The sequence below is a fragment of the Falco cherrug genome, chromosome 5 (assembly GCF_023634085.1).
Source record: "Falco cherrug isolate bFalChe1 chromosome 5, bFalChe1.pri, whole genome shotgun sequence".
In the NCBI taxonomy this organism is placed as follows: domain Eukaryota; kingdom Metazoa; phylum Chordata; class Aves; order Falconiformes; family Falconidae; genus Falco; species Falco cherrug.
The window spans coordinates 29,590,647-29,617,337 of record NC_073701.1 but is presented as its reverse complement, the minus strand read 5'-3'; the positions used below and the strand labels follow the sequence as shown (position 1 = coordinate 29,617,337).

The 26,691-nt window shown below is 41.5% G+C and overlaps 1 protein-coding gene across 3 annotated transcripts in view; it reads right to left on the bottom strand.

Moving 5' to 3' along the window:
• Positions 1-26,691, bottom strand: part of TBXAS1 (thromboxane A synthase 1) — a 230,903-nt gene that overhangs the window by 172,151 nt on the left and 32,061 nt on the right. For 2 of the 3 annotated variants that reach the window (XM_027799407.2, XM_005435041.3), the window contains exon 2: positions 4,417-4,510. In XM_027799407.2, the coding sequence (XP_027655208.1) occupies positions 4,417-4,510 (94 nt within the window). Of the gene's footprint in view, positions 1-1,275; positions 1,436-4,416; positions 4,511-26,691 lie in introns of those variants that run through there. The other variant, XM_055712869.1, reaches the window with a different exon arrangement.

The following is a 26,691-nucleotide window of genomic DNA, read 5'->3' as shown; positions in this document are numbered from 1 at the left end:
TCCAACTTTGTTTGGGTTTACATGCTGTGTCATTAAATTCCAGAACAGTAAGTGCTGCAGCCTCTCTCTCTAAGCACTGACACACTGCTTTCTAGGCTGAAAATTAGACATGGGGTTAATTTCATTCCTGCAGGGACTCTGCCTTTATTTTTCTTTACGTCCAACTCAAAGGATGCTTGTGGCAGATGCGTAGTGGAAAAAGATCATGTTTGCTCTCTGCTTCCTCCCTGCACTCCCCCTTCTCTACTCCCACCCATCAGCCATAAAACAACACAGCCCAGTCAGATCCCAAACTGAAAGCAAGACAAAGCACCCACACAGCCCCCACTTCCATTCAGCAGAAACCGGCCGCTCCAGGGTAGCCCAGGATCTACAAGTAGGCCAGACAGAAATAAACAGAGTAAACAAAGAGTATCCTGTCCAGGCAGAGAGGGGCTAAAGAGAGTGATGTCTTTCATTAAAATGCAAGGCAGGGATACAAGCACACAGCCAGTCAAAAGCATCACTGGGGCTTGCTAGGAGTAATAGGAGGAAAGCAGCACACGATCATGCCGTTATAAGGAGCCTAAGCACATCACCCAACTGTATGCAGGGTGCAATTGCATATCCCGCCTACCGAGGATCAAAACAAGGCAGCCAACCACACACCTACCACCACCCCAAAACATCAGAGATCCCAGCCCCACGGCTGCAGCAGCACAGCGCTACTCTGCAGAGCGCTGAGTAGGGAGCAGCACACACAGGTACAGTACCAGGCGGCCAGAACCATACAAATGTCAGAGCCAATGACATTTAAAACCAGCATAGCTGCCTTTTTCTAAAAAGGGATGTGAAAGGGGGAGAAAAGCACAGCACAGCCATAGCAACAGGTCAAGTGTTCACCACAGTTCTTCGGGAGGAAGTGTAACATAGCGCATGAGCCTTCTCAGTTTTCAGAGCATTTGTCACGTAATAAAATCATTAGCCCAGGAATTAATAGGCGAGTTTTGTTTAGTTTTTCTGCAACCTGCTGCTCCAAAGCCCATGCAGATCCATGTGTCAGAGTCCATGCTGTATATACCCTTGTGTCTCCCGCTACACAGCTATTGCAAACAAACCTTACAGTTTTCCACAGACTGGTAGGAAAAATGCAGTACATGGAGAGGTAGAGGAACAGTCAGGAGTTTCTAGCAAAACAGTGGTCTGTCTGCTGCCAGTCTGCTCAGTTATTGGGAAAATTGAGCATGCTGCTTTTTATAGGCATCCTAATCATATTTATTATTACATCAGACTTACCAATGACAAATTGTGCTCACGCAATGGAAGAATTTTTAATCTAGTATCTTGGACTCAGATAATTTCCCAGCTGCATAACTGCAATAATTTCCTATCTTCTCATTCTTGAGATAAGCCGATTAACTTTGATATGTCTTAGTTTCAGGGTGCGATTATCTCCCTTTATTGTACTTGAGAGAGAAGGGGTGACTTACAGTAGAATAACTTTGTTTTCCCCAAGTCAGCTCTTAAAGTCTGCTTCTCTGTGATGGAGAAGGTCTTTCCTGTTGCATTTCCCTTATCTCCTTAACTCAGTACTTCCTCTTCCTCTCTTAGAGACACTCTATTAACAGCAACTCTCATTTTACTCAAAGAAAATACACTCTTCGAGAAATCCCTGAAATAACTCTTTCAAAAAAGCTCATGGAGAAAACATTCTCTTGTTTAAAATACATCTGAAAGTTTACTAAAAGCCCCACAATCTGACCAGCACTATTGGTCAGATCCTGCTTGCATTGTTCATTGGTTTTCCAGGATGCTTAGAGAAGCATAATAGCAAAAAAAGGGTGGTAAGGCCTGATGCTCTGTTCACATATGCAGCGGAGCAAAACAGGAACCTCCGTGCCCTTCAGCAGAACTGATTTACATCCAAGTAAGGGAGAAGACAAGCAAATCCTTGAATTTATGCCATTACAAATTGAAAAGCACTGCCTAGTCCCACAATTTTGTTGAGAGCTTTTGGCAGTTAATGATTTTTTTCTTAAACCCCTAGGTCCTAGATTTACTTGATTACATCAAAGGGACTCCCTCTCCTCCTTTATTTTTTCCTTAAGTTTCAGGCAATCATATTCTAGGAGGAAAGCCTGAAACCATGAGATGAGGACACTTTTTGGACTGGAAGGCTGTATATGTTGAAGTGTTTTGACTTCCCATTCTCTTCTAGATCTCACTGTTGTGCAGGGTTTTTCAACCTGTAAACATATGAGATACACATATGCAGATTCCCAAATGTCACATATGACTTCATTCCTCTCAGTCACGATTCATGAATTCCTCCGTAATCAATGTTCATGGGTTGAAAACCACTAGTCTGATGATTTAGTGGTGGTGTGGGTTGTGCGTTTTCCCTGTACAACATCAGAAATACCAAGAAGGAGCTGGTCTATTTAAAAGGAAAACTCTCTAAAAAGCCAGTTCAGTGAAAAGACATGGTTGCATAAACATACAAGCGCAAGAACTTCTTAGCATTACTGATATAGCAACAGAACAAGCCAACATTTTGCTACTTTCTATTACAAAAAAAAAAAAGAGAAAAAAAAAAAAAGAGTAAACCCAATTCCCAACAAATTGCTGCTCTTGCACAGCTGTGCCCCTTGCAGATAAGCCCCTAAAACCATCCCCATCCCCAGGAAGGTGACAGATAACCTCTGGTTCTCCCGCCTACTGGGGAAGGGAAAGTGGAAGCTATCCCCTACTGAATGTAGTGAGAGCACTTGTGTCCCTGAAAATGCTCTCGTAGAGAACAGCCAGCAGTATAAAAGCAGCCCTCCTATTACCGGTGTGTTGCTATGGGCACTATTTCTAAGACAGCAGCCACAGGAACAGATCCAAAAAATATGCCAAAATATATGAGGGAAGAAAGAAAAATTACAAAGAGCCTGGAACTCATCCCTGCCTATTCTTACTGGCAGCAATAAGACTGCTGACAAGATGGACAGTAAAATATCTTAGTACTGGACATACAGCCTGGTGGTGCTTGCGGTTTTGCACCCCTTGAACTCCGTTTGAAAACCCTGTCTGGAATTATAATTTCTTAGTACTCCAAGATATGATTTCTCAGCTACCTTAAATTTTGTTTTTTCTTCCCTGAAAGTTAGTAAAATCAGGTTCATTTTTCTTCATTTTAATTAATGGAATTTTGATAATGAAATTTGCCTAATAGATCGTAGATAACTGTTTGAAACAATTTTCCACTTGTATGCTGGTACACGGCAAGCCTATCTACAATATATCACACTAACTTTTCTTACAGCAAGTGTGCATTAGCAGGTGACTAATGATAACTGGATTTTGCCACCAGAGAGCTACAAAATGAGTAGCTTCATGCCATCCAGCTGAACTGAAACCAGAAGGGTGAGGGTGAACTGGTCTGTATTACATCCCACCAGCACCCCCTGTATGTTAAAGTCACCCCATCAATTCCAGTTCAAATTAATCAAGAGCAGATCAAGTCTACCTTTCACACTGTTTCCTAAATGAAACTGAAGTACATGTGAAACTGGTATTTAAATGGGTTTTACCTAATAATGAGTCATATGTTGACAGAATAATCACCACGAAGACCAAGGTAAGAGGCATTATATTCTCATTAATAATTCAAATCTCAGTATGGATATTGATGACCATGCACTTAAAAGACAAAATTGGGCAGCAACTGGAGTTAGCCCAGGTTTACTGAAAACTTGTTGGACTGCAACAGACACACACTAGAGAGATTTTACTGTAAGGTCCAACCAGAGAAATGGCAGCTTCTCATTATTAAGAGGTATTGGGCCCTCAGAAGGATTACTGAAATTGAGCAAGGTACAAACACACAGCATTACTAATGAAAGGGGAAGAGTGAGAAAAATAACAGAGCAAAATCTGAAAGGAGAATCCCAATACTTCCCCTTCCTCCCAGTCGCAGTCTTCAGGGCACAGAGCAAGTGTTCAGTGGTACCTAATTCCAGCTACTGCTTAGCAGCAAGCAATGCTACAAGCTTTAAAATAAATGTGTGCAATCAGCAAAAGCACAAACAAACAGAAAGGTCATAGGAGCCAAAACCACTCAGAACAAACCAGTTGGGGCTAGTTAACATAATCTGCTCTATTCACATAAGTAAGTTTGTTTCACTGAGGGCATGAACTTTCTTGGAAAAGCTCAAGTAATTAACTGCACAGGCTTACACATTTTCTTTCCCTCAAGTTTATTTTACCCTGAAATTAGAGCTGTTTACACACAACTGTTTCTACTAATTCACTTTAAAGTTTTGCTTGTTCTTTCTAGAGGGAGATGCTTGAAGAGGTGGTACTGTTGAAACATAGGATTCCCTTCAGTTTCTCCTACCTCCTGTCCACTCTTCTTGTCACTTTGGATAGATACAAAGAAAAACTTAATCTTACCTCACTGAAAAAGAGCAGGTTTCCAATGAACGGAAGAGGTGGAGGATGTCTGATCCCTACTTTGCTTAGTCTGGAGAATGCAGACGTGGAGTACCTGGAAAAAATAAGGTAGTAAGTTAATTCTGGATCTTGTCGTGATAGGACTTCGCAGAGCAATTAGTTCAGATGACTCTCCTGGATTCAGAGAGAGAGAAGATGCCATCTGTGTTGGCCAAACACAACTGCCAATGTGGTGACATTGCTCAGCAACCCCTCAGGTCACAGAAATAAACGCAATACACTGGTGCTTCAGAGAGGGCAAAAGAACAAAGGGACTCAAACACAGGCCTGAAAATTGAGCAGTGGAAATAGCTGCTCCTTTTCCCACAGAGGGTCTTGTAAGCCAGAGGTGACTCTCCAAAGCTACGTAAGGTTACAAATGAGATCAAAACAGGCATTCAGGGTTTGACTACCGCAGCACAGCTGGGAAAGGAACAAGACAGATCTTCAGACTATTATTTTCTTCTTCTTCTATCACCGCTACCTATACAGATCACAGAACAAGTATTCAAACTAGTCTCAGTTGTGCATGAGCCAAGACACTGTCAGTATGTTCAAGTCAAGCCTACTATTTGGGCCAGATATGCTGATTAAGTGATTTTACAGCTGCCAGTCAGCAAATTAAACAAATATAAAAAAATACAGGGAAACAAAACCCAGACTGAAAAGCTTCATGCATCCCTTGTTTTAGATGAAACTGTGGCATGTTGACAGAGACAATACCAGAAAAAAAAAAGTAAAAAGAAAAACCCAACCCCAAAGTCTTTTTTTTTTTTCCTTCTGCCTTCCCCCATAATATAAACAATGGATTTAAGTCAGTGGACATCAGTTAGTGAAACCTGAAAGTGCAGGAGCTAGCAGACAATAATACTGAGTGCTACCATTCTGCACACTATCACCTATCACCAGGAGAACCAGGGCAAAAGATCTTTAAAATTAACAAAGGCCATTTCTATATTAACACCTTAGATCAGAGTAATAGTATAGTTTTGAAGCGCTCCAGCTGCACAGTTTTTTGATCTGGTGTCTGGGGCAGTTTTGGCACATGCAGCCACATTTTTTTGAGAGGAAACTCAACTGCTTATTCCTTCATCTCTTACCAGTAATAAGCAGTCCTTCAGCTTTGAACCCCAAGTGCAGTGAGACTGTTTAGTCCTGGGGACCAAATTAGATCTAGCCCAAAATAAAAACAGTGAACTACATATAGTACAGGGGTCACGATATCAACTGCTTTAGTTTATCAAGTCTGCAAGTCATCTGAATGACGTAAGGGAGACAGCAGAAGCAGTGCCTTAGATCCTCTGATGGGCCAACTCCCCTGTCATGTTAAACCACATGTTAAATCACAACACTCCCTCTTAATCCCACTGTACAGCCCTGTTGACTCTGAAGACTATGCTAACTCATTGCTATGACTTGGACCTCTCCTCCTTCAGGTCCAATAATCAACACACGCCTTGTTTGAAATGCCCTACGTGATGCAGGCAGGAATATTCTGGTTTCACCTAATGGGCAAACAGTACATAATTTGGGGGGTGGGGGGGTGGGTCAGGGAGGAGGTAGGAAAGAAAAGAAGAGTTCGTGTCAGAAAATGATCCTTTCCTCCAGTAAGAGGGAAAGGAAAGAATGGTATTATAAAATGAAATATGTAAGGTTAAGAGAATTAAATCTCACACAACCACCAAAGCAGAATGGGACTTAAGTACTGAGTTAGTAGCTACTTGTGCCTTTGTTACCCAAGAAGATTTCCTGCAGCACAGTACCTATTCTCTTAATGAGTTTTCTTTTGTGAAGATATTGTACAAAAATCAGAGTCAGAAGATAGACATTTGATAATTTTAAAATAGCAACAATTTATTATTTTTTTTTATGGGGCAGTACAAACCTTCACAAACACAAACTCTCTCAATAGAAGTTGTGTGTCTTTGGTCTATGGAAGGGCACTATTTCAGTACGACAAGGTATTGTGAAATAAAGGCACAGAAATCAACATTTATTACACATTTTATACATATTATTGACTTCTTGGCTACTTAACCACTTTAAAAAATACGAGGTTTTGCTTATTGAAACAGCTAATGCTCTTGGGGGAAAAAATGTTTTAACTTCAAAATGATAGAACAGCATACACAATACATTTTCAGGATATTTTTACTGAATGTTGGAATCTTCCTAACATGTCTTTGTGTCACACCAAAGTCCTCATCTTCAGTATGTAAACAGTAGAAAAGATGAAAATCTCTCTCAGTGGAAACCCATCAATTTTGCGGTATTTTATCCTGAACATGTTCACTGTGAAGTACATGGCAGATCACAAAACAATAGGCTGGGCCACAGTTAATTGCTAATTTCACTGTGGACCAGCCACTCTGTAGACTCTTGGTCATCATGTACCGCAAAGTGAAAAGTGAATGCAAAAGAGCCTTATACTGCACAAAGTAAATGGTGTGATCACCAGATATTTAAAAAGGAAGAAAACTAATGACTACAGTGCACCCAGTTTCACAAGGCAAACAACACACAGACTGAAGGCTATTTATGCTTAGATGAGCAGTTCATCTTTGTCAGCTTCTGAACATCACTGGCAGCCCAACACAGCTGAGGATTTGCTTTCCTTTTTCCCCTCCTAATGTGGTTTTCTCTGTTCCTTTTTGTTCAGTTACATTTGAAGCAGGTTTTCAAAAGGTAAGAAAACCCAATGAGATGGGAAACAAGCACTGTAGTGAAGTTACACACCAAAATATAACAATGAAAGGGCAGGGCCAGCAGGAAAAAAAAGAAAAAGAAATCTCATCAATACCCACATCTAGCTCTACCCTATGATTTCACAATACTTCCAGTATTGTTGAAATACCTGCAGTTTTGCAGAAAAGAAAACAGTACGCAAGTGCTTAAAGACTGACAGTGCTGCATGCACAAAAGAAGATCTAACACTGCACAGGTAACCTTGACTTTGACCATTTCCAATGTAACAGCTTACTTTCTGCAACCTTAAAGATCAAGAACTATTTTTTCCCCCTACTTCTGCAATACTTCAGCTCATTCCCACCCTTTTGGGTGTGGGGGAGAGAAGGAGTAGTGGCTTGGGGGCTTCTTTAAAAAAAAAAAAGGGGGGGGGGGGGGAAGAAAAATTGTCCTCTAGAACACACAATGAACACCAGCAATACATGAATCTGACAGCTTTGTGGCACAAAGATTTGCCTTTTCAGCCAGAAGCAACCAATAACAGGCTAATTTATGTGATTCGGCTACTGAGCACACCCATGACACACACTCAGCCAGTAACTCGGAGAGCTGCGTATGAAGTGCATTGGGAAAACAGTGGCCAGGTTTTGTTGCTGGGAAGGGGAGGTGGGCTAGAAGCTGAAGAGTGCAAACAGGCAGGGTTGCCTTGCAGGCAACCACAAGACATTCATCTGGAGAAGCTATATGTCTAAATGAAACAGTTCGAAGCTTGACTTATCACTCACTCTGCCACTTAAAACACTTCTGTGTTAATTTATCGCAAAGATTAATCAGGTATCAGGCAACCTCCTGCTGTTGGTGTAGGTGGACACTAAGGCAGAAGACCAGCCAAAGGACTGGAAGTGCTAAGTCAAATGCAAAATTTAGAAATAGAAGAGATACTGAGAGGTGACCAAGATGACCAAAGATATGGAACAACTCCTATACAAAGAATAAGCAAACAGGCTTTAATCTTAATCCTGGAAAAAGAAGCAACTGATGTAGGCTAAGATAAATATAACTAAGATCCTGCGTGGCTTAGAAAATAAAGAATATTTACCCACTATTAAAAAAAACCCCAAAATGTATATCCACAAATGAATATTCAGATGGCAGGATTAAAAATGAAGCATTTTTTCAAGAAATCAATATACTAACTATGGAACCTTTGCCATAGGATGTTGTCTATTCCAGAAGCTTTAAAAGCTTCAAAAAGTGATTAAGTACACTAATGAAAGAGAAACAAACAAAAAAAAAATCAGCAGGCACTTTTACTTCGTGAATTTAACAAACTAGGAGACACACATGGAAAAAATTAAAGGAGGGAAAATTAATCAAATTTCTTTTTCAAAGCAGAGAACTAGTTTGTAAGCTTCCAATGGCAGAATAAGATATTAGACTGTTACAAAACCTAAAAGATAAAACCTCAGTTTTCTTAAGAGGAAGAGAAGGAGGAGTCTTTGTGCAAAGGGAGGAGCATGAAAAATATAAAACTCTGATGGTAGCAATGTTTACTGGACAATCTAGCACATTCTCACTTAGAGGAGAAACATACCCTAATATTTACAAATGTAGGGCTTCCTGCACAACTATTAATTTAAAATCTTGGCATTATATTTTCAATAAAGTGACAACACATCAAAAGGAACTAGAGGAACAGCAGTAATGAAGTAGATCAATAAACAATTCAATAACTCTTTGAAGGTGTTCAGACGGCCTCTCAGAGCTAGATGCTCTCTGTATATATTAAACATGACTGTTAAAAGAAAGTTAACATGCCAAATACATTCCTGTAGGCCAGCATGGCAGATTTAAGGTCTCTGAAATATGAACTTGCCTCTGCAAAACACTATGCAAAAAAATAAGGACAAAGAGTTAAATTCAACAGATAATTAACAGAAGTTGTGATGGATAGATAATTAACCAAAGTTTTGATGGATATATAATCAACAGAACCAGCCATCTGCCCAGCAGGGTCAGTACTGATCAGTACTACAAGAAAAAGTATTATACAATCTACCATTAAAAGCAAACAATTTGTGTGGTAGATAACATTACAGTTTCCAATTCTGCAGCATAGAGTTCAACACACCAATGAAATTACCCCAAATTTCTCTCAACAGAGAAAGTACGTCATTCCTTCTACATCTAAGTAATGCACAACCTAATAATATCTGAAAGCTATAAACTAGGCCACTCAGAGATAAAAAAGTGATGCTATTTAATCTCATTGTTGGGAGCAGGGAGGTGCATTATTTTGGAAGACTGGGTGGGAAAACAAAGTATTTTGCTGAGATAATGGAAATTGGTCCTGCCAAACAAGAGATAATTGAAATTGGTCCTGCCAAACAAGAGATAATCATCATGCATTTTCACTTATTTGCCTCTATTTACATATACCCATACCAGATCCCATTTAACACTGGGATGTATTTTGCTCACAAAGTAGTGATAATGTACAAAATAATGGTAACCTCCCCAACATTACAAGGATGGCTCATATAAAAATATACAAGCATTCCTGGGAGCACTGCCTAGAGAGCACAGCCTCACCAAAACATTGATATTGTCCCTGGGCTGGCTATAGAGTTAGACTTTCTGCTTTTAGTCCTGGGAAATATTGCATTACAAATACGGTAGCAGGGTCACTGGAGAGCTGTCATCACATAAGTCTTTCCTCTAGTCTGATGCTCAGAACGTTTAAGATAGAAAATCATTGTCTGGTCCCATTCCGGCAGAGGAACATGCAGAACACAGGACTTGCAAGTAGGTGAGTACTGCAGCCAAAGTGGATACCACCCCAGATGGATACAACCACCTCTGGTTATTAGCTCCAGAAAGCGTACTCACTAGTAGAAAAACAAAACAAACCACAAAATTAAATCAGCTGTCCATCCCCAAAAGACAGGTAGGTCCTGAAGCACGCTCTCACAAAGATGGAGAGAGAAAAATGGGGAAAGCAAATCCCTCTTATAACCTGTTCTAACCTTGGTCAAACGTTACCAAATTGCCCTTTACTGTTACCTAGCAGTATCCCTGGTGGAACTGGAGGTTTTTGCTGAAAGGAAATATACGTGGTTGTGTAGAATACCGGGCTCAGAATAAGGAATTATTACTGTTCTTCCAAAAAAAGATACAGAATATCCAGAAGTATAATTCCAGCACATTATAGAGGTAAGCTTCAGAAGAGACTTTAGCCACTTTGGGATAAGGCTACTCAAGTACTCCAAATTCATTTTCAAGCTCAAATAATCTATACTTTTTAAGTATTAATTTTTCAGACTATAATACCAGTTTCAGAGATAATGAGAACTTCCATGTAACACTTGCTCTCCTTAGTCACTTGCATGCACTCCCAGTGTTCTAATTTTGACATAATTGCACAAGAAAAAGACAGACATTACACACACTTGCACCATCTGCCTCCACAGGGGCAGATGTTTTCCAGCTGCAACACCTAACTGACCATAGGATTATTATTTCATTGAAACATTTGCTAATGTACCAGGAATAATGTGCAGGAAAGGCCAAAGTATATGCCCAATATTAAATTTACACCTCATCTATCTGCTAACAATTGTTTTTTAATCCATACTGTTCTGGTCTGTTGACCAATTTTTTTAGTGTCTCTTATCTTCAGACAACCGATAGCCTCAAGGGGCTGGTTGTAATAAGGCTGCAGGCTGTCACAGCATTTAAAGTTTTGGGTGTTGCTTTGATTCCAAAATAAAATTAAAAATTAGTAGTGTATCAAGGCCAGTTAAACAAAAAAGCCCATACAGAAAAGCAACATGTTTCACCATGCTTCAGAGTAGCCCTGGGAGAGACAGATGGTCCGTACAGCAGGCCAATGACAATATTTCATCACCTCTCTGAGAGCGCAGCCCCTTCACACTGGGCGGTGACTTTTCCAAATAAAGAGCAAATGAACCAGAGTCATAAATCCACAGCTTCAGCCCTTCGCTGTTGGCTCAACACCTTTAAACAAAATTACGGAGGTCAATAGCAGCAGTGGCTGTTGCTTCCTTATAGCAGCATATATTCTTGGGAAAGGAGGTGGGACCTCCACCCCGTGTGAGCACAAAGGGTGGTCTCCTCACCAGGAAGAGCATCCACAGCAGATCTGAGGTCTGTTGCATATGCAACACCATATACGTGATGTCTGCAGAAAACCTGGGTCAGAGCTGATAGCTAAGCTCAGCTCTGATGTCTCGACTCACTGCCTTTAACCACAGGCCAAGCCTTACCTTTGCTCCCTAGGACCACTGGTACCATATCTTTCTTAAGGGCCAGTTTCCTCTCCCCTCTTTTTTTTTTTTTTTTCTTTCCACACAGATATTGTGAGGCACACAGAAGAAAATGCTACCACCTCAAGGCCTTAAACATTCTTGCTTCAGCCAGGAAGAATGAAGTTTGCATAAAGAGGTATATTGCTAGAAACATAGTAAGATTTTCAGAAACCATAGTAAAATTTCATAAATTTTTTTCTCTCTCTCTCTCCCCAAGTAATTATATACCTTAATTTTGTAATTGGACATTTTAATTGCATAATTAAAAGGACATGAAGCTTCAGCTTAGTGAGTCTTCCTAATTGTTATGCAAGTTCATATCCTAGTGATGCAACTACATTTGCAGAAAACACAGCATCTGTTTCTGTATGCATCTCAACTATTTCTACATACAAGGAATAACAGTATGGATGAAGGATGCGGTTTCATGTTTAAATTGAGGGAGGAAAGCCTGCTTGGGAGCCTGATCATTCTGGCTTTTCACTGCCATAGAGGAGGTACTCACCAGGCCACCGGCCCAGTAGTTCACAAGGTCAAGAAGGGGTTGCAATGCTATGTTGGCTGAATTCCTGTGGTGTTATCTAGCATACCCATCAAGTAATGATGCTGTGCAGGCAAAGCCAAGTTGTATTCCCACTAGTGCACATGTACCTCAGCTGTCTTTCATTTTTTAATCCATGCAGTTCTGGTCTACCAGATAATTTGCTTGATGTCTGTTGCTGTCAGGGAGCTGATTTTAGAGTTCAGGTCTTGTACCAACCACATTCCTCAACAGCAACAGTATGTACGGAGCTACTTGGTGCCATTAAGAACCAGCTGGCACAAGGGCTGCGCGGTATCACGCCCTGCCAGGGAAAGCCCTGGGAAAAACAAAATTGCTTCAAGGGTCTCAATGCCTCCCAGTGCTTTTGGGCCCGAGACATCTTCCTTGGCTGAGGGTGAGGTGGGGTACACAGTCCTTCCTCCCTTTTTTAAGAGCCTGTCAATGTACATATGGCAGGCACCAAAGCATACACAGCAAGGGTCATTGGAACAAACCTCCGGGCACCTTCCCCACTCGTAGTCTCAAATAAGCAGCTCTGATAGACTGCAGGGACAATTCACCTACCTTTAGACAGCTTGGCATAAATGCAGACAGACCTCATGATCACACTGCACAGGAAATGATTATTTTATTTATTTATTTTTAGGTTAACATCAAGGGGCCGCCATCCATCCAGTGCACTGAATGTGGCAGAGGTCCTGCCGACTAGAAACAGATGTGATCAGAGTGCCAGAGATCATTTTGTAGTGTAGAGAGAGCCTGAATTAATGGTCCATGACCCAACTTTGTTCTAGCATTTCCTAACTTGCGTGTGCTTGACTTTACAACCCCAATAATCTGTCTTTAATGCAATTTTCTGTGCAAATTCTCAGTTTTTTTAAAAGCTCATTAAAAATCAATTGCATTGCATCATTTTGCATCCCCAGGGATCATGAAAAGATCCAAGGACTATGGCAGAGACCTTTGCCAAGTGAGCTAATGGCAGAGCTGACAGAGGAAGCGGGTTGTCTTTCATGCAAGGGAGCTGCAAGACACAGCCTGCCAGAGGGTCTCTGTAATACTTCCTCAGAGAGAAAACCCAAGAGAACTTTAAGAATTCCTAAACCAAAATGGTAGGCTTCTTGCTGGGTGCTGACACCCCAGCAGTAAGCCCTTATCTGCTCCTCTGGCAGCACCACCACATCCCCACTCTCCCCCATCCACAGACCTGCCACCACCCTCAGCCCAAACCACCGCTTCTCACTTGAGCAGACCTGCTCTGCTTCCCTGCCCAGCCTCTGCTTCACCTCCCGCTGTGAGCTCCACAACCAACCCCTCCCTAACACAACCCCACGCTGGCTTCTATCAGCCACTGACCAGCCTCCACACAGCAACCGATCCCGGTTTCTCCTCCCCTAACCCCATTCCTACCAGACCACTTGCACAAGTCCCTTTCTTATCCCTTCAACACCCACAGTGCACCACCCTTCCCTCCTCCCCAGCAGCGCTGCACGCAGATGGTGGGTGAGTTGAGGGGAAAGGGGCTGATGGAGAGATGAGACAGGCTCCCTGCCTGCAGTTCTTGTGCCTAAGCCCCACTGATGCTATCGCCTGGGGCATCCATTACAGAAATGTTTTTCTCAGCCCCTGTAACTGGAGGAAGCTGAACTGCTCTCAGGGACTGGCTGCCTGGTCAACCCTCAGCACAGATAGCAAAGACAGAATCAGAAATAGTAGCTTAAAATTATATATAAGCATAAGAGATTCCAGCCAATGTGTGCTAACTGCAATTTTTCAAAGACTTAAAATTTGCCTAGATTTGCACGAGAAAGGTGAAAAGTACATCCACTGACATAAAACCCACCTCCTCTCACCAAATACTGAATCCCTGTGTCAAAGTTAAGATAAAAATCAACCACCTCTAAAGAGGAATAAAAAAAACCCCACCAACCACACAAAAGCAAACAAAAAAACCACCAGAAAGATCCCAAAAATAAAGCAAACCAACCAACATTTTTCTTTAGCCTTTGCCTCAGAAATTAAAGAGCTCATTTAACTGAAGGTTTTCAGTAATTCCACCTAAGGCAGACACCAGCCCTGGAAATCTTCAAGCCCAGCTGCTCAAAGTTTGATAAAGCAATAAGCAATTGAAAATAGAGTTGTATAATGGGAGCATCACACAACCTTAATTTGTGGTCCTCAGACCCGCCTATAATTAAGTATGCCAGATTAAAAATAAAGGAAGTGCTGGCTCTCAGTCTGAGAGCACACATAAAATCTCAGCTCACAGCTAGTTATTTTATGCATGTTCTAATCCATTATAGTAAAGGGGTGACAATGACAGTGTTGTCTGACCCTTAATTACAGGAAAGATGCTGTAATACTGTACATACCAGACAGCCTATGATAAACTTGAAATTGATACTGGAGACTCTGCCTGGTCCCCGTAACTTAAAAACCAGGAGTACTCTGATGCCACAAGGAGAAAGGATGCCTCTTTATTTTTCTTTTCTTGCTCAAATTTTCATTCCTCTCTCTCTCCTGTTCCATCATTCCCAACAACAAATATAAAACAACACAAAATATTAAATTACACATCACACGTTATTTCCACACCATTCAGGTACAAAGGAGGCACAAACACCTCTGGAGGAGTGATCCCATGTCCTGGCAGCTGGCTAAACCAGATACACAAAGCAACATAGATGGATCCACTGGAAGTGAGAACACTTCAGGGAACAAATGACAATCTGCTACATCATGAAATAGCACTGGTCCTGGCTGCACAGCCCCAGAACTAAACAGAGGTGCTACCATACGGGCATCTAAATACTGGGAGTCCAGAGCTTGCTGCATGATTTAATACCACTAGAATTCAAGTGTAGGGTGTCCAGAGCTCCCATTGTGAAAAGCAGCAACACACTTTGGTCACCAAGGAAAACCATCATTAATTTCTGAAGGGAAGAAGAGACAATCCCCCCGACCTCAAGGCTCCTGCACACATGAACAGCAAGTGCAAGTACAGAACTGGGGTTCAAAGGCTTGTGGAAATACAGAAAATAAACTCAGCCTCCTCTTTTCCTTTGCATCTTATTCATAACTTCTTGAGTACTTATAGACTGACAAGAGTTGAGTCCACAGGAAAGAGGAGTAACTCAGTCCTTTCCACAATGTGAATTCATCTTGTAAGAGACAAAGTAGATAGAGCAAGGAATATGCATAACTTTTATTCCCTACCCCAGCACTAGCAGAATGTTCTTTAGCAGCAATAGGCATGAGACAAGAAGTGCAGTGAAATTATTTCAATCACCTTTCAGTGTGCTTGAGCAGTCAAACACTATCACCAGCCCAAGTAAACTATCCTTGGCCACTAACAAAGGCTGATACCTACTACAAAACAGAAGGTAGTTGAATAGATGCTGAACAAAGCCAAAGGAAAAGCAGAATTTCAAACAGGCTGGATGAAAGCATCACAGGAAGCAAACTTCAAGGAGATTCTCTGAACTCAAAAAACTGCCTAAAAAAAGCGGGCTCAAGTGTTGCTCCCAAGTGCCATCCATATTAAAAGCAAAACAAAAGCAACTGGGGTTTCCTGGAGCTCTGAATCACCCGTCCAGGCCATAAGGAGACTGAGCAACTGACTACACTCAGGAATAGCGACACTGCGTATGCATAAAGCGTCAAACCCAGAGTAGAACAGACTGAGAGGTATTTTCCTTCTTTAATCACTGAAAAACACAGTAACACCACACTTTACTTGTAAAACAGCAGGTTGGGCTGTTCAGACAGAAATATACTTTTTAAGCTGACATGCTCCTCTCTGGGCTGCTGGTTGTTAAAAAAAAAAAAAAAAAGTGCTTGTTCCACATTATCTCATCTTCTGACTGCACTTTGAAGTCCATTCTGGCCATTCCTCCATGACACAGATGAATTCCAATCCTTAGGAATAATTCTCTTAACTTCATAAAGAAACCCTTGTTCAAGTCAGATAATTTTCATGTAGAGCCTGACATGGAAATGGCTTTCCTGGAACAGAGTTGATTTGCATTACTCTGTGTCATAGCACACAACAGCTTACTCTGCAGCCTGCTTGTCTGGATCTTCCCTAATCCACACAGCCACAGTCCTCCTCTCCACGAAGCAGTTGTGCACATGACAGGAAGAGGAAATTTTAATGAAGCATCTTTGCTCTTATATCAGTCATGTTCTCTCTCAAACTGTTTATCTGGCAGGCTCCTGGATGCAATTTGTAATCATTGCTCTCTGCTAACAAAAGAAAGTCCATTACTGTCACCTGTTCCCTTGACTCTTGGTTTTTTAACATCTGACATACTGTTGCATGAGTAATGTACCATACAAATCCGTTAAAGGCCCCCTTCACAGCATCTCTTAAAGGACCTGCTATCACACTGCTGTCCCAGCTCACCCTCCCTCCTCCAGTTAAACAGTCTCAAATGCTCCTGGCACATGAAGGCAAAACGCTTCAACGCCTCAACTGCAAATTCACTGAGACAGCAACCATCTTTCCATTACATCACACAGCCTTCATGTGCACAGTGGAGCCCTGGTCTTTGACAGTGGTTCATAACTCCTGCTGAAACAAAAACGATAAATAAATCATCACGGGGTCCCCTAAACTGGAGGAAAGTCTGCGCACTGTCATTTGATTACTTTTTAACTACCACAATGAACTAAAATTCCACAGGGAGGTAACAATAGCAAGTCATTACCATGAACGATTCACCTTCAAAAGAGGCAAGACATGAGCTAAAGCCCAGAGAAGCCAGTTTTCTTCACCCTCTCTGCAAGCGCCTGGGTGCAGGTCAGTGATATTTTCCAGAGGCAGAACAAAGAAACTAGATGCTGATACACAGAGGCTTTAAAAACGATTAAGAAGCTGATAAAAATAAAAGGACTGACAACAGAACTGGGATCGAGAGCAGAAGAAAATAAGAGCAAGGCACAATACAAATTACAGAAATCCCGGTAGCAAGAAAGAAGCCTGTTGAGAGAAAAGAAAGGGCCACTCAGCCAGTCAAAGACTCAGAGAAGTCGTGTACTGGAGAGGGGATGCAGGATCACTACCTTGAGCCACATATAAGGAAAAGAGTCTGAGGTAATGAAACAAGTTCATTAATTATTGCAGTTGGATTTGTGTATTTCTGTCTTAACTAAAACAATGATAGATCTTTTTTAAGGCTTGTTACAGATTTGCATCATTATTTCCAGCTTTACTTTGTCTCCAAGGAGCTAACCATAAGACATGAAGCTGGATGCCTGAAGATAAAATACTTTTACTTATTGCTAGGGAGTCTGAGTTTAGTGCCTGTCCTAAAAGAAATTAGACTGGAAAATCCAATCAAGGCAAAAAAAAGAAATGGATAGAATTCTTTGAATTGGAGGAATATGGAGAAGAAACTCAGGAAAGCAACAGCACAATCCACTCAAACCACGTAACGTGCAATAGTGCACAAATCTGATATACTGTGCCAAACATGGCAACCAGGACAAAGGTGACCCTCACTGGCCACTACCAGAGCTCTGAAGATAAGCTTTAATTTTAACATCTCCTGCAAGTGGTAAGTGAAACAGTGGTTGCAATGTAAAGGCCCAGGTAAGGCAATGCATTCCCATACTGGCATACCACACTGCATACCAGCTGCTTTATTTACATATTCTGACACTACATAGGAATAGCTAACTCTTTGTATTGTTTAGAAAACCATTCTTTATTTATGTATACATCCGTATATGTACATTCATGTGTATGCATAAACACACACACTAAATCTGTTCATTTCCCCACAGAACAAATGAATACCTAACAATTCTGTCTGATTCAGATACTCTTCATTTTCCACAAGGGGTTCTGTACTTCATTCATGTTTTTATTCACATGGAACATCCATCTTTTACACTCATTTATCCCTTGAAGCTGCATCTGTAGCAGAGGCACATTGAGATGGTGCTCCGCTATAAAGCCTTCACACTGGCCCCCTTCAGAAAGGGCTGGTTTCCTGCTCCTTGGGAAGCTCCTCAATGGACCAATGCTCAAGGAAAACCCAACATGCGAGGCTGAAGATTTTCTAAGCTATGGTCCCACCTGTTGCCATTAGTTTTGTTCTCTTCTACTGCTTGGGCTGCCCACTGGAGAACCTAGCCCTTCTCAACCCCTTTTACTTCAAATCCATTCAAAAGGCCAGAACCCAGCCATGACTGCCACATTCGCCTAGGGACCTGCGAGTTGGTGTAGGGGCTGTCTGCTGTGACAACTTCTCTGTCCTCAAGAAAAAATAGAAAAAAGATAACAAACCTTAAGGATTCTTGAAAAGGAAAGAGGAAAACGGAACTTAATGCGAGGAAGGAATCGGGTGGCTGTCTACTTGAAGTGGTTTAGAAGATTGATTGGTTTCACTTTTGCATCCACAGCTATCAATATATAGAGAAACAATACTTTCGAAAACAGTTTCTTAAACTTACACAATAGAAAAGGTACAATTCGTAACTGAGATAAAAACAAAGCAGAACCCTGCTGAAGGTGAGCATTCTCAAAATTAAGTAGCATCACATAACATACACCTAACAAAATGGCTATGATGCTCTGTACTAACAATACTGGTTTTTAACAAAGCCTGGAACACTAGCACAACTCAGAGCATTTGAAGGACTGTCAGCATAATCACCAAATATAAAGGGACAAGAGGAAAGGAGAAGTAATGATAAGTCAATTAGGCTGGCATCATCCTTACATAAAATAATGGAGCTATCAATTTGGGATGACATCAACAAGGAATCTGAAGAAAGGCTAAAAATATAATTATGCCTTTCAGTATTGTCAAACAAGCCTTTCATTTTGGACTGCTGGTTGGTTTGGGGTTGGTTTTTCTTTTGGCAGGGTTATAGGTATGGTTTATAAATACAACTCTCCTGATAGCCTCTCCTTGTTATTGTAACCATGTAGCATCTTGCCTGCTAAGACCTCACACTACACCGAGAACTAGCATGACACCAAACTAAACAAGCTGAAAGTTGGTTCAGTGCTTGGCCATAAAATGTGACCAATAGCCATAAGGTATTAATCAGCAGGACTCTTACTAGGAGGATTTACAAGGATGGTTTCTTATTCACTAATAAAAGGAATAATGAGTTACAGGCACTTAAACCTGACCCCAGATTTTCCGTGCTAAGGAATGTGCCCACAGGGCTCTCTCTAGCATCCTGCTTCCATAGAGCCGTTGGAGTGCCCATGGGACTTGGTAGCTGGAAATCTACCCTGGCAGCTGTTTGGTAGCTGTTGGGCATCACACACCACCAGCAATGGTGCCACTCACCTGACCTATTACAAACCCATCCTGGTCATGGCATTTATATTGGTACAGTCCAGCCAGCAGGTCATCTACAAGAGCAGGGCTGCAGGAGGCAGCTGAGACAACCGGAGAGCTCACTGCTGCTGAAAAAATTTGTTCCCTTCCCCCTACCACTCACCTCCACACATTCCCTCTTGCTGCTTTCCCTACGTTCACCTGATCCCTGCCTGAGCTGATGCAGCCCCTAAACCAGCAAACTAGCCCAGCAGAAATGAACTTATTTTGCTGGTGGGTTCATATCTAGAAGGAGAGGGAAGGGTGCCCACATAGTTATCTGGACAGTTCTGCCAAGAGCCCAAATGAGTGCCAGAGTCAGCACCAGCAAGTGATGGGGAGGAGAATATGCCTTTTAGCAACTGCAAGCTATTAGGTCAGCTCAGTCACTATGTGAAATGTTTCCCTGAGACACAGCAGCTCTAAAGCTCTTTCCTGGCTAAGTTAACCACAGACACAAAGATGGGTACAATGGCACAGAGCGAAGAGGACAGGCTACAGCTATAGAACAGGGAAGTGAAGTCATCTGGCAGCCTGATGATACTTCTAGGAAGCAGAAACACAAGGTCATGCCTCTAGGATGGAAGGCTCTGCCCAGAAAGGTCACAGCCATGTCCTCAATCACTGCGTCGATTAGAGCTGGAAGCATTGTTGGTGGGGCTAGAAGCACCAACATAATCGCCAGGGGTAGTAAAAAGGGGCAACCAGGCAGAAGCGAGGAAACAATGTGTAGAGCATAGGTATGACAACCACGCAACTGCTACACACAATCCTGTTTGGGAAACATGTGGGAGTACTGGGTGGAGCTCAAAGGAGGCTTGAAGAAAGAGATCTAAGGATGGGGAAGAAAAAACAGACTTTTAAGTGGGAAGCTTAAGGAGCTCAGTTAGTGCAGCACGTTGAACAGAAAGTTGAGAGATGTTTTGACTGCTGCCTACAAATACCTACAGAGGAACAAGCTCTGACAGCAAGCAGCTCTATGTCCTCGCTGACAAAGCCAAAACACTCATGGAGCTGGGTACAGACATTACAGAAACGTAACCCTGAATTCAGGTGCCATTTCTTGTCATGAAGGCCATGTAAAGATTAAAACAGTTCACCAGGCAAGGTAGTGGACTCACTGTAACTTTCAGCTTTTAAAAGATGACTCCTCTTTCTTTTATCCAAAGGGAAAGAAAACCAAACAACAAAACCAACCAACCAAAACCCACATCACACAGCACCTACCCCTAAAAAGTCTAAAGGAAACAACAGTGCCTGAGTACACAGGAAGTTAAACTAGATGGGAGCACAGCTCATTCTGATCTATAAAAAAACAAATTATTAACTACTGCTCTAATTGTTGTTTGCTATTGATGGAAGAGGGACTATTTTCCTCTTCTTCCATCAGGGAGGGATTTGTGCTACCAACACAGATCAGTCACCAACTCACAGAACAGGCCCCTTCCACACGAACACAGTCACACAGCTAAAGACAGCAACAAAAAGGCTTTGGCTAGAAATTGCCCACAGCGTATCTGCAAAGACAAATACTTTGCCTCCCATTTAAATGGTAGCCTAAGCAAAGGTAACAAACCATCTAACAATTAGCCAAGCAGTCCCAGACATGTTTAGGCTTTTCTGTATTGAAAGGTTTATTAAAATCTAGCATTTGGGTTTTATTTTACTACCTTATCCTTCCATGGAGTTTTATTCAACATGTTTTAGAGCACGGAGCCTTCTACCTAATAACAACACAAAGACCTCTGTGAGGAAAGACAAGTCTGCCTTCTTCATACCAAATAAAGCCTATTTGGGAAACCGATCATCCCATTAACCTTCCACTTTAATAAATAAATCAATAAATAATAATCATAATTAAAAAACAGGCAACTACTGGTTGCTTCTTGGACTAGTGGTTCCTTGAAGGAAAGGGAAAAAAAAACCCAAATGAAGCTCTTATGTGTATATATGGAAAAATGTATATTATTATTAAAGGGCACAGTCACAGACAGAGATACAAGACCACCACAACACATTTACCATTTTGAACCTTACAACTACAGCACAGCATCATCAGAGGATTTCATGCAACCCTCTAGATGTACAGAGGGATGAGCAAGCGTGAGTGTATGAACAGCTGTAAAGAATGGGTTTCAACCTACAGTAGCTACAGCATCTCTTAAGGAAGCAGCAAAAAAGTCGCAAAAACCTACCTTTTCAAAACCAGTGCACTCAAACACATTCTCCAATAAGTAGAGCACTTCCTAAAAGACATATTGATATAGCAAACCTCTAACCAAGTCTCCACTTTAACATAAGCAGTGGAACAGCTCATTCTTCTAACCTGCTCCTAGATGTCATAATATATGTTCCTAACTTCCAAACACGAGCATCTAAAGGAGACCACATATCCTTCAGCAGCCATGCCTGCACCAGTTTACCACTCTAAGAGATGTAGGCAGGCAGGATTAATAACTCCATTAACAACATACCATGCACCTGAGACTTACTACTATGGCCAGGCCATCTATGGGCTTAAACCTCCTGGAAATTAGAGTTATTAGTCTTCTCTCCTGACAGATCAGAGCCAGAAAAGCAGTTGCTTTTTTGATTCTGAAACAAGTCTATTTGAATGGACTTGTATTTTATGGCAGAGCATAGCCCTTTTCTGCAGGCACACAATTTGCCTCCTGTTGCTGGACCACTGGCACAGCCTTTCCCATGCACCCTATCATAGCTTTTCCTCCTGTGGAGCAAAGCAGTAACAGACTGACCTGTGATTTTAGAAACCAGAATTTCAGGAGGAAAAAGGAGAAGGAAGAGTTTGATGGCAGTACATGCTGATGGGACAAAACCCAGGGACTGGGTTATCTGAAGTGCTTGTAACTGAGCTTAGACAGAGGTTTTTACAGTTATAGCTGCTGGCATGTTGGCAAAAGGGCAGCTGAGTCTCTTACTTGCCTGCACCTGGTTGGTGAAACACTGCAATGAATAGACGGGAGATGACTCAGAGGCCCTTATGAAACATCCTCGGACCAGTCATCCGAGGCTACAGTGGTTCCTATTGTTCCATTAGCAAGTTGTGGCTGGTGATAAAGTAAGTTGTGTGTCTCTAAAATGGTGCAAGCATGTGGTAGTTTTTTGGTTTTTTTTTAAAGATAATTTAGTACTTATGAAAGATGGTATGTCAGCACAGGCAGCCGAGGCACCCCAAGTATGCAGTAATTACAGAACCCATGTTAGCTTATCCACGTTGTCAGGGAATCGGCTGTGGTCTTGTTTCTGTTCAAGCAGCAAAATAGCAGTTCTGCACACAACTGGTACTCCACAACTCTCAGCTTACAAAGATCTTAAACAAAACAAACTTTCCTGGATTTAATTAAAAAACAACAAGAAGTAACCCAGAGGCTGCATATTCCACATCACATTATCCTCACTTATTAGAAACGTATTTCACTGTTTCTCTCATTATAAAGGAGAACGATTACATAGTTTGCATAGTTGCCTGCAGCCACATTTTTCAAACTTGGGTGTCAAAAGACAAAGCTCCTAAATCTACTTTAAAAAATGGGGCTCTATCTTAACTAGACATTGCACAGAACTTCTCCAGAAACAACGTGAAGTTGCAAGCACCCAACTTTTTCTAAAGAAAAAAAGAAATCAACACGTTATGTACATATAAGTGTTCAAATACAGGCACCTGAAGATAGCAGAGGAAATAATTTTTGACTACATTGGCCAGAAGAGTTAAGATGACAGAAACACCCAGCTGAAACTTTCTTGCTGCTGTAACGCAAGGAAGAAATAATAGTGTACAGGAGTGGAAAATAGATGAGAGGAAGGATGAGATGAACAATGAGGGATTTGTTAAGTGTGCATCTTAGCAAGGGAGCCAGGGCTTTGAGAGAGCACAGGGAATGGGGCACCCCATCCCACCAACAAACAGACCCATAGGGCAGCCCCCAGAAGCACCGAGCTGGCAAGAAGCAGACTGCTGCACGTCTGCTCTGTGTCTTGCAAGGCAACAACTGAACTACTGGGTTTGCCCTACCTGTTCTGTGTATAAATTTTCTTTATCCCTCAAAAGCTGTAATTTGAAGAGTAGAAACACAATTTTCACACAGCTGAGACACACAACTGTCTGTACAATGTTGCCTACGTGAACCCCTAATTATCTGCACTGTCATGTAGAATTAGTCAGTTGGAATATGTAGTACTTGTAAATACGTGAATGTTAGGCACCCTTCATACATTCAATAGCATCCTGTGTTTGTACACAGGCAACTCTCAGTAAATATAACCAAGATCACAACCTGAAAGGGGAAAGCAAAGTAAACAAAATATTTAGTGTATATATCATTTATCTTGAGACCTTACATGAAAATAGAAAATTCCTTTCCAAAATACATAACCAAGTCTTTTCTGTGTTTTTGCTTTTTAATACTGGACACAGTGCTTCCATGGCCTGCACTAATGACAGAAATTGAAGGTCATTATTCAAGCCTGTTGTGATCAATATAGAGAAAATACGAGGACAGTCATGAGCAGACACAGAGTGTTTAAGGTCAGTGAAAGTTATTGTGTGATTACCCTGAAAAACAGACATTATCAGAGAAATATAAATGTGGAAATGGAGGAAAGATGCAGTCAAGAAATACCACTGTGCACACCTCAGCACACTTAAACAGTCTTTCATGTAGTTGAACCTCACATTTGCAAAAATCTGGAACTACTCAAACACAAAACTCAGCATATAAAACAGGGTTAACTTAACCCAAGCATGAAAAGGCTGGCTAAATCTACAACAGCCAGATCTCATCCATCTCTTTCTCTTATTCTGGGTATCAGAAAGACTGAAGTGGTAATAGCTGTCTTATTGACTCATTACCTTACAGGCTTACAAATCTGCATAAAAATAGATTTTAAAAAAATCTCTTATTCAAATCAAGCACATTTGACTGCAACTACATCAAATAGAGTCCCAGTTTTATCAGAGATATGCTGCTTCATGTCAGTTAGTTGACACAACCACGCGTCTGCCTCTGTGCTAAATGCATGTGCATGCAGGGAGGAGGGGAGAGAACGGAGGCGAGCACAAGCCCGTATGCAAACATGCTGTTGCCTGTTTTTTTCCAGTTTGAAAAAATGGTTAGCATAGCTCAATCAAATCTATCGAAAAGAGCTAGGGACTCGTTCAACCACACTATTTCAACAAGCTCTTTATCCTGGGCCTTATCCCAGCGCTGAAGACCATGGGAGTTCCTCAGCTGAACTCAGTGGGGTTTGGATCAGACCCACTCTGCAAGTAATCTCATTTGATATGGTTGTGTTAATTGTCTGCACTGCTAGAACAAAAGCATTGCAGACCATTAGAAAGGCTGACAAAGTCTGACTACGGAAAGCAGCAGCAAGGCTTGAGCATGGTAAAGGCAATATAAGTATTTTGCCCTTGCTGTACAGGCACTAGGGGGATTGAGGGTGAAGCATGCAAATAATTTGGGCAACGTGAAGATTACTTCTCAATTACCAAATAAGTGATTTAACTGACTTCTTCAATTTACTGTGACAACACTGGTCCTGTTCCCAACATCCCCTCCTTTTTAAATTCTTTAGCCAGATGTAGAAATGGGCAATGCTGACACTACAGCTTCACTGCCATGCTCAGCCATGTCCCAAAGCAATGTGAAGAAGCCCTTTTAGCTCTGGTCTTCACTGATGGATGAACATCCCTATGCAAGACTTTCAGAGCAGTAACGTCCACAGCACACTGTAGATCTGCATGTAAAAATGCATTGTCCAAGTTCTCATACTGTATTTTATCAATTCATTTGCTACATTTGATGTTTCTAACAGATCCATAAAGCAGTGATCCTCAAACTTTTTTGATTATGTACCCCTAACAGTAGAACATTTTTGCGCACACTCCCAATATATGTATATGTGTTAATAAATTATGTCCACTATAAAGCATACACAATAATAGATTAAGAAAAGATGAGATAAAGATGTAGTAAACCTTTTTTAAAAAATAATGGTACAAAAACTATTTTCTTCCCTCACTCTAATGGATTATCTTGCACATCCTGTGGGGTGCACACACCCCACTTCTGTGCTATAGTGGACTCAGATATGTCCCCTTCCCCATTGCCAATGACATTTCAAAGTCCTAACCATACACATGCAGACCCTGGCCTGTTCTTCAGGCATGAAGCTGGCCTGTGAGTGCTGGGCAGCACAACAGATGTTTACTTTCTGCATCTGCTGACTGTCACTGTATCACACAACTGCTCAGCACTGCTGGCTTCTGCTCAGCGCTTAGCTGAGCTGTCCCTGAAATTCCAGTTACAATCAGTGAATTAAAAAAACCTTCCCCTTTAACGTGGTATTTATATTCTGCAAACAGAATGAAAAATATGTCTTCTCATCTTTGTTTTTATGGACTGAAAAATCACACACCACTTTTCTACATCTTTCACTTACTCTCTTTTTGTGTCTCCCCTCCTCTTCTTCCTACCCAAGACACCAGTCTCCCCATCTTTTCTTTTTCCTGTTTTCATAGATATGAAAAAGCTATCCTCCCCTCTGCAAAAGTTTTCCCAAAATCCAGCCACTAAGCTGAATTTTTTGGCCCCTTTACCTCTTTCCTAACAACATCTCTTGCTGGTCTTGTAAATAAATTCCCTCAAATTAATGAGTTCTGAGGGATGAAGACAAGGACATATGTTACCAAGCTTATTCACATAGAGGAGCCAAAATCACCTAATAAGATAGAGCTTTAAAGCTTTATCAGTTTATGAAAAGGCTTAGGGGATAACACAGGTGCCTACAATTGCTGGGGATTGGGCTCAGCACCTCAGGAGACCCTTTTCCAGACTTATCCTGACACACCCTTTCCCATCTCTACCTTTGGCTTGCTTACCGCTTTTTATTGCTGGGCTGCACTATAAGCAGTGGAAAGTAGAAAACATGCCTTACTTTATTTTTTGACAGGCCTCTCCATTCCTGTATTTCACAAGCTATAAAAAAGCCATGTCAAATTTAAAGCACCACACCTATTATCATTTCCAGTCCAAGGCCTCCACACTTGTCTTCGTGCTGACTGCTTTCCCTATAAGCCATTCCCTTATTAACATCAATTGCAAATCAAACTGTAGAGGTGAAATTAATCACTGTGCAAAGAGTCAGCAGGTATCCTACTTCAGCCCATCAAAACAGGGCTTACATTAAACTCTAAGTAGCGCTTAGGTCTTATATTAAGTCTCTGTAGAGGGTGTACTGCACTTTTTCTGAGTTACATTTCATGCAAACCATAACACTAGGAAAATGCACTTCAGGCACTGTGCAAATAGATATTATG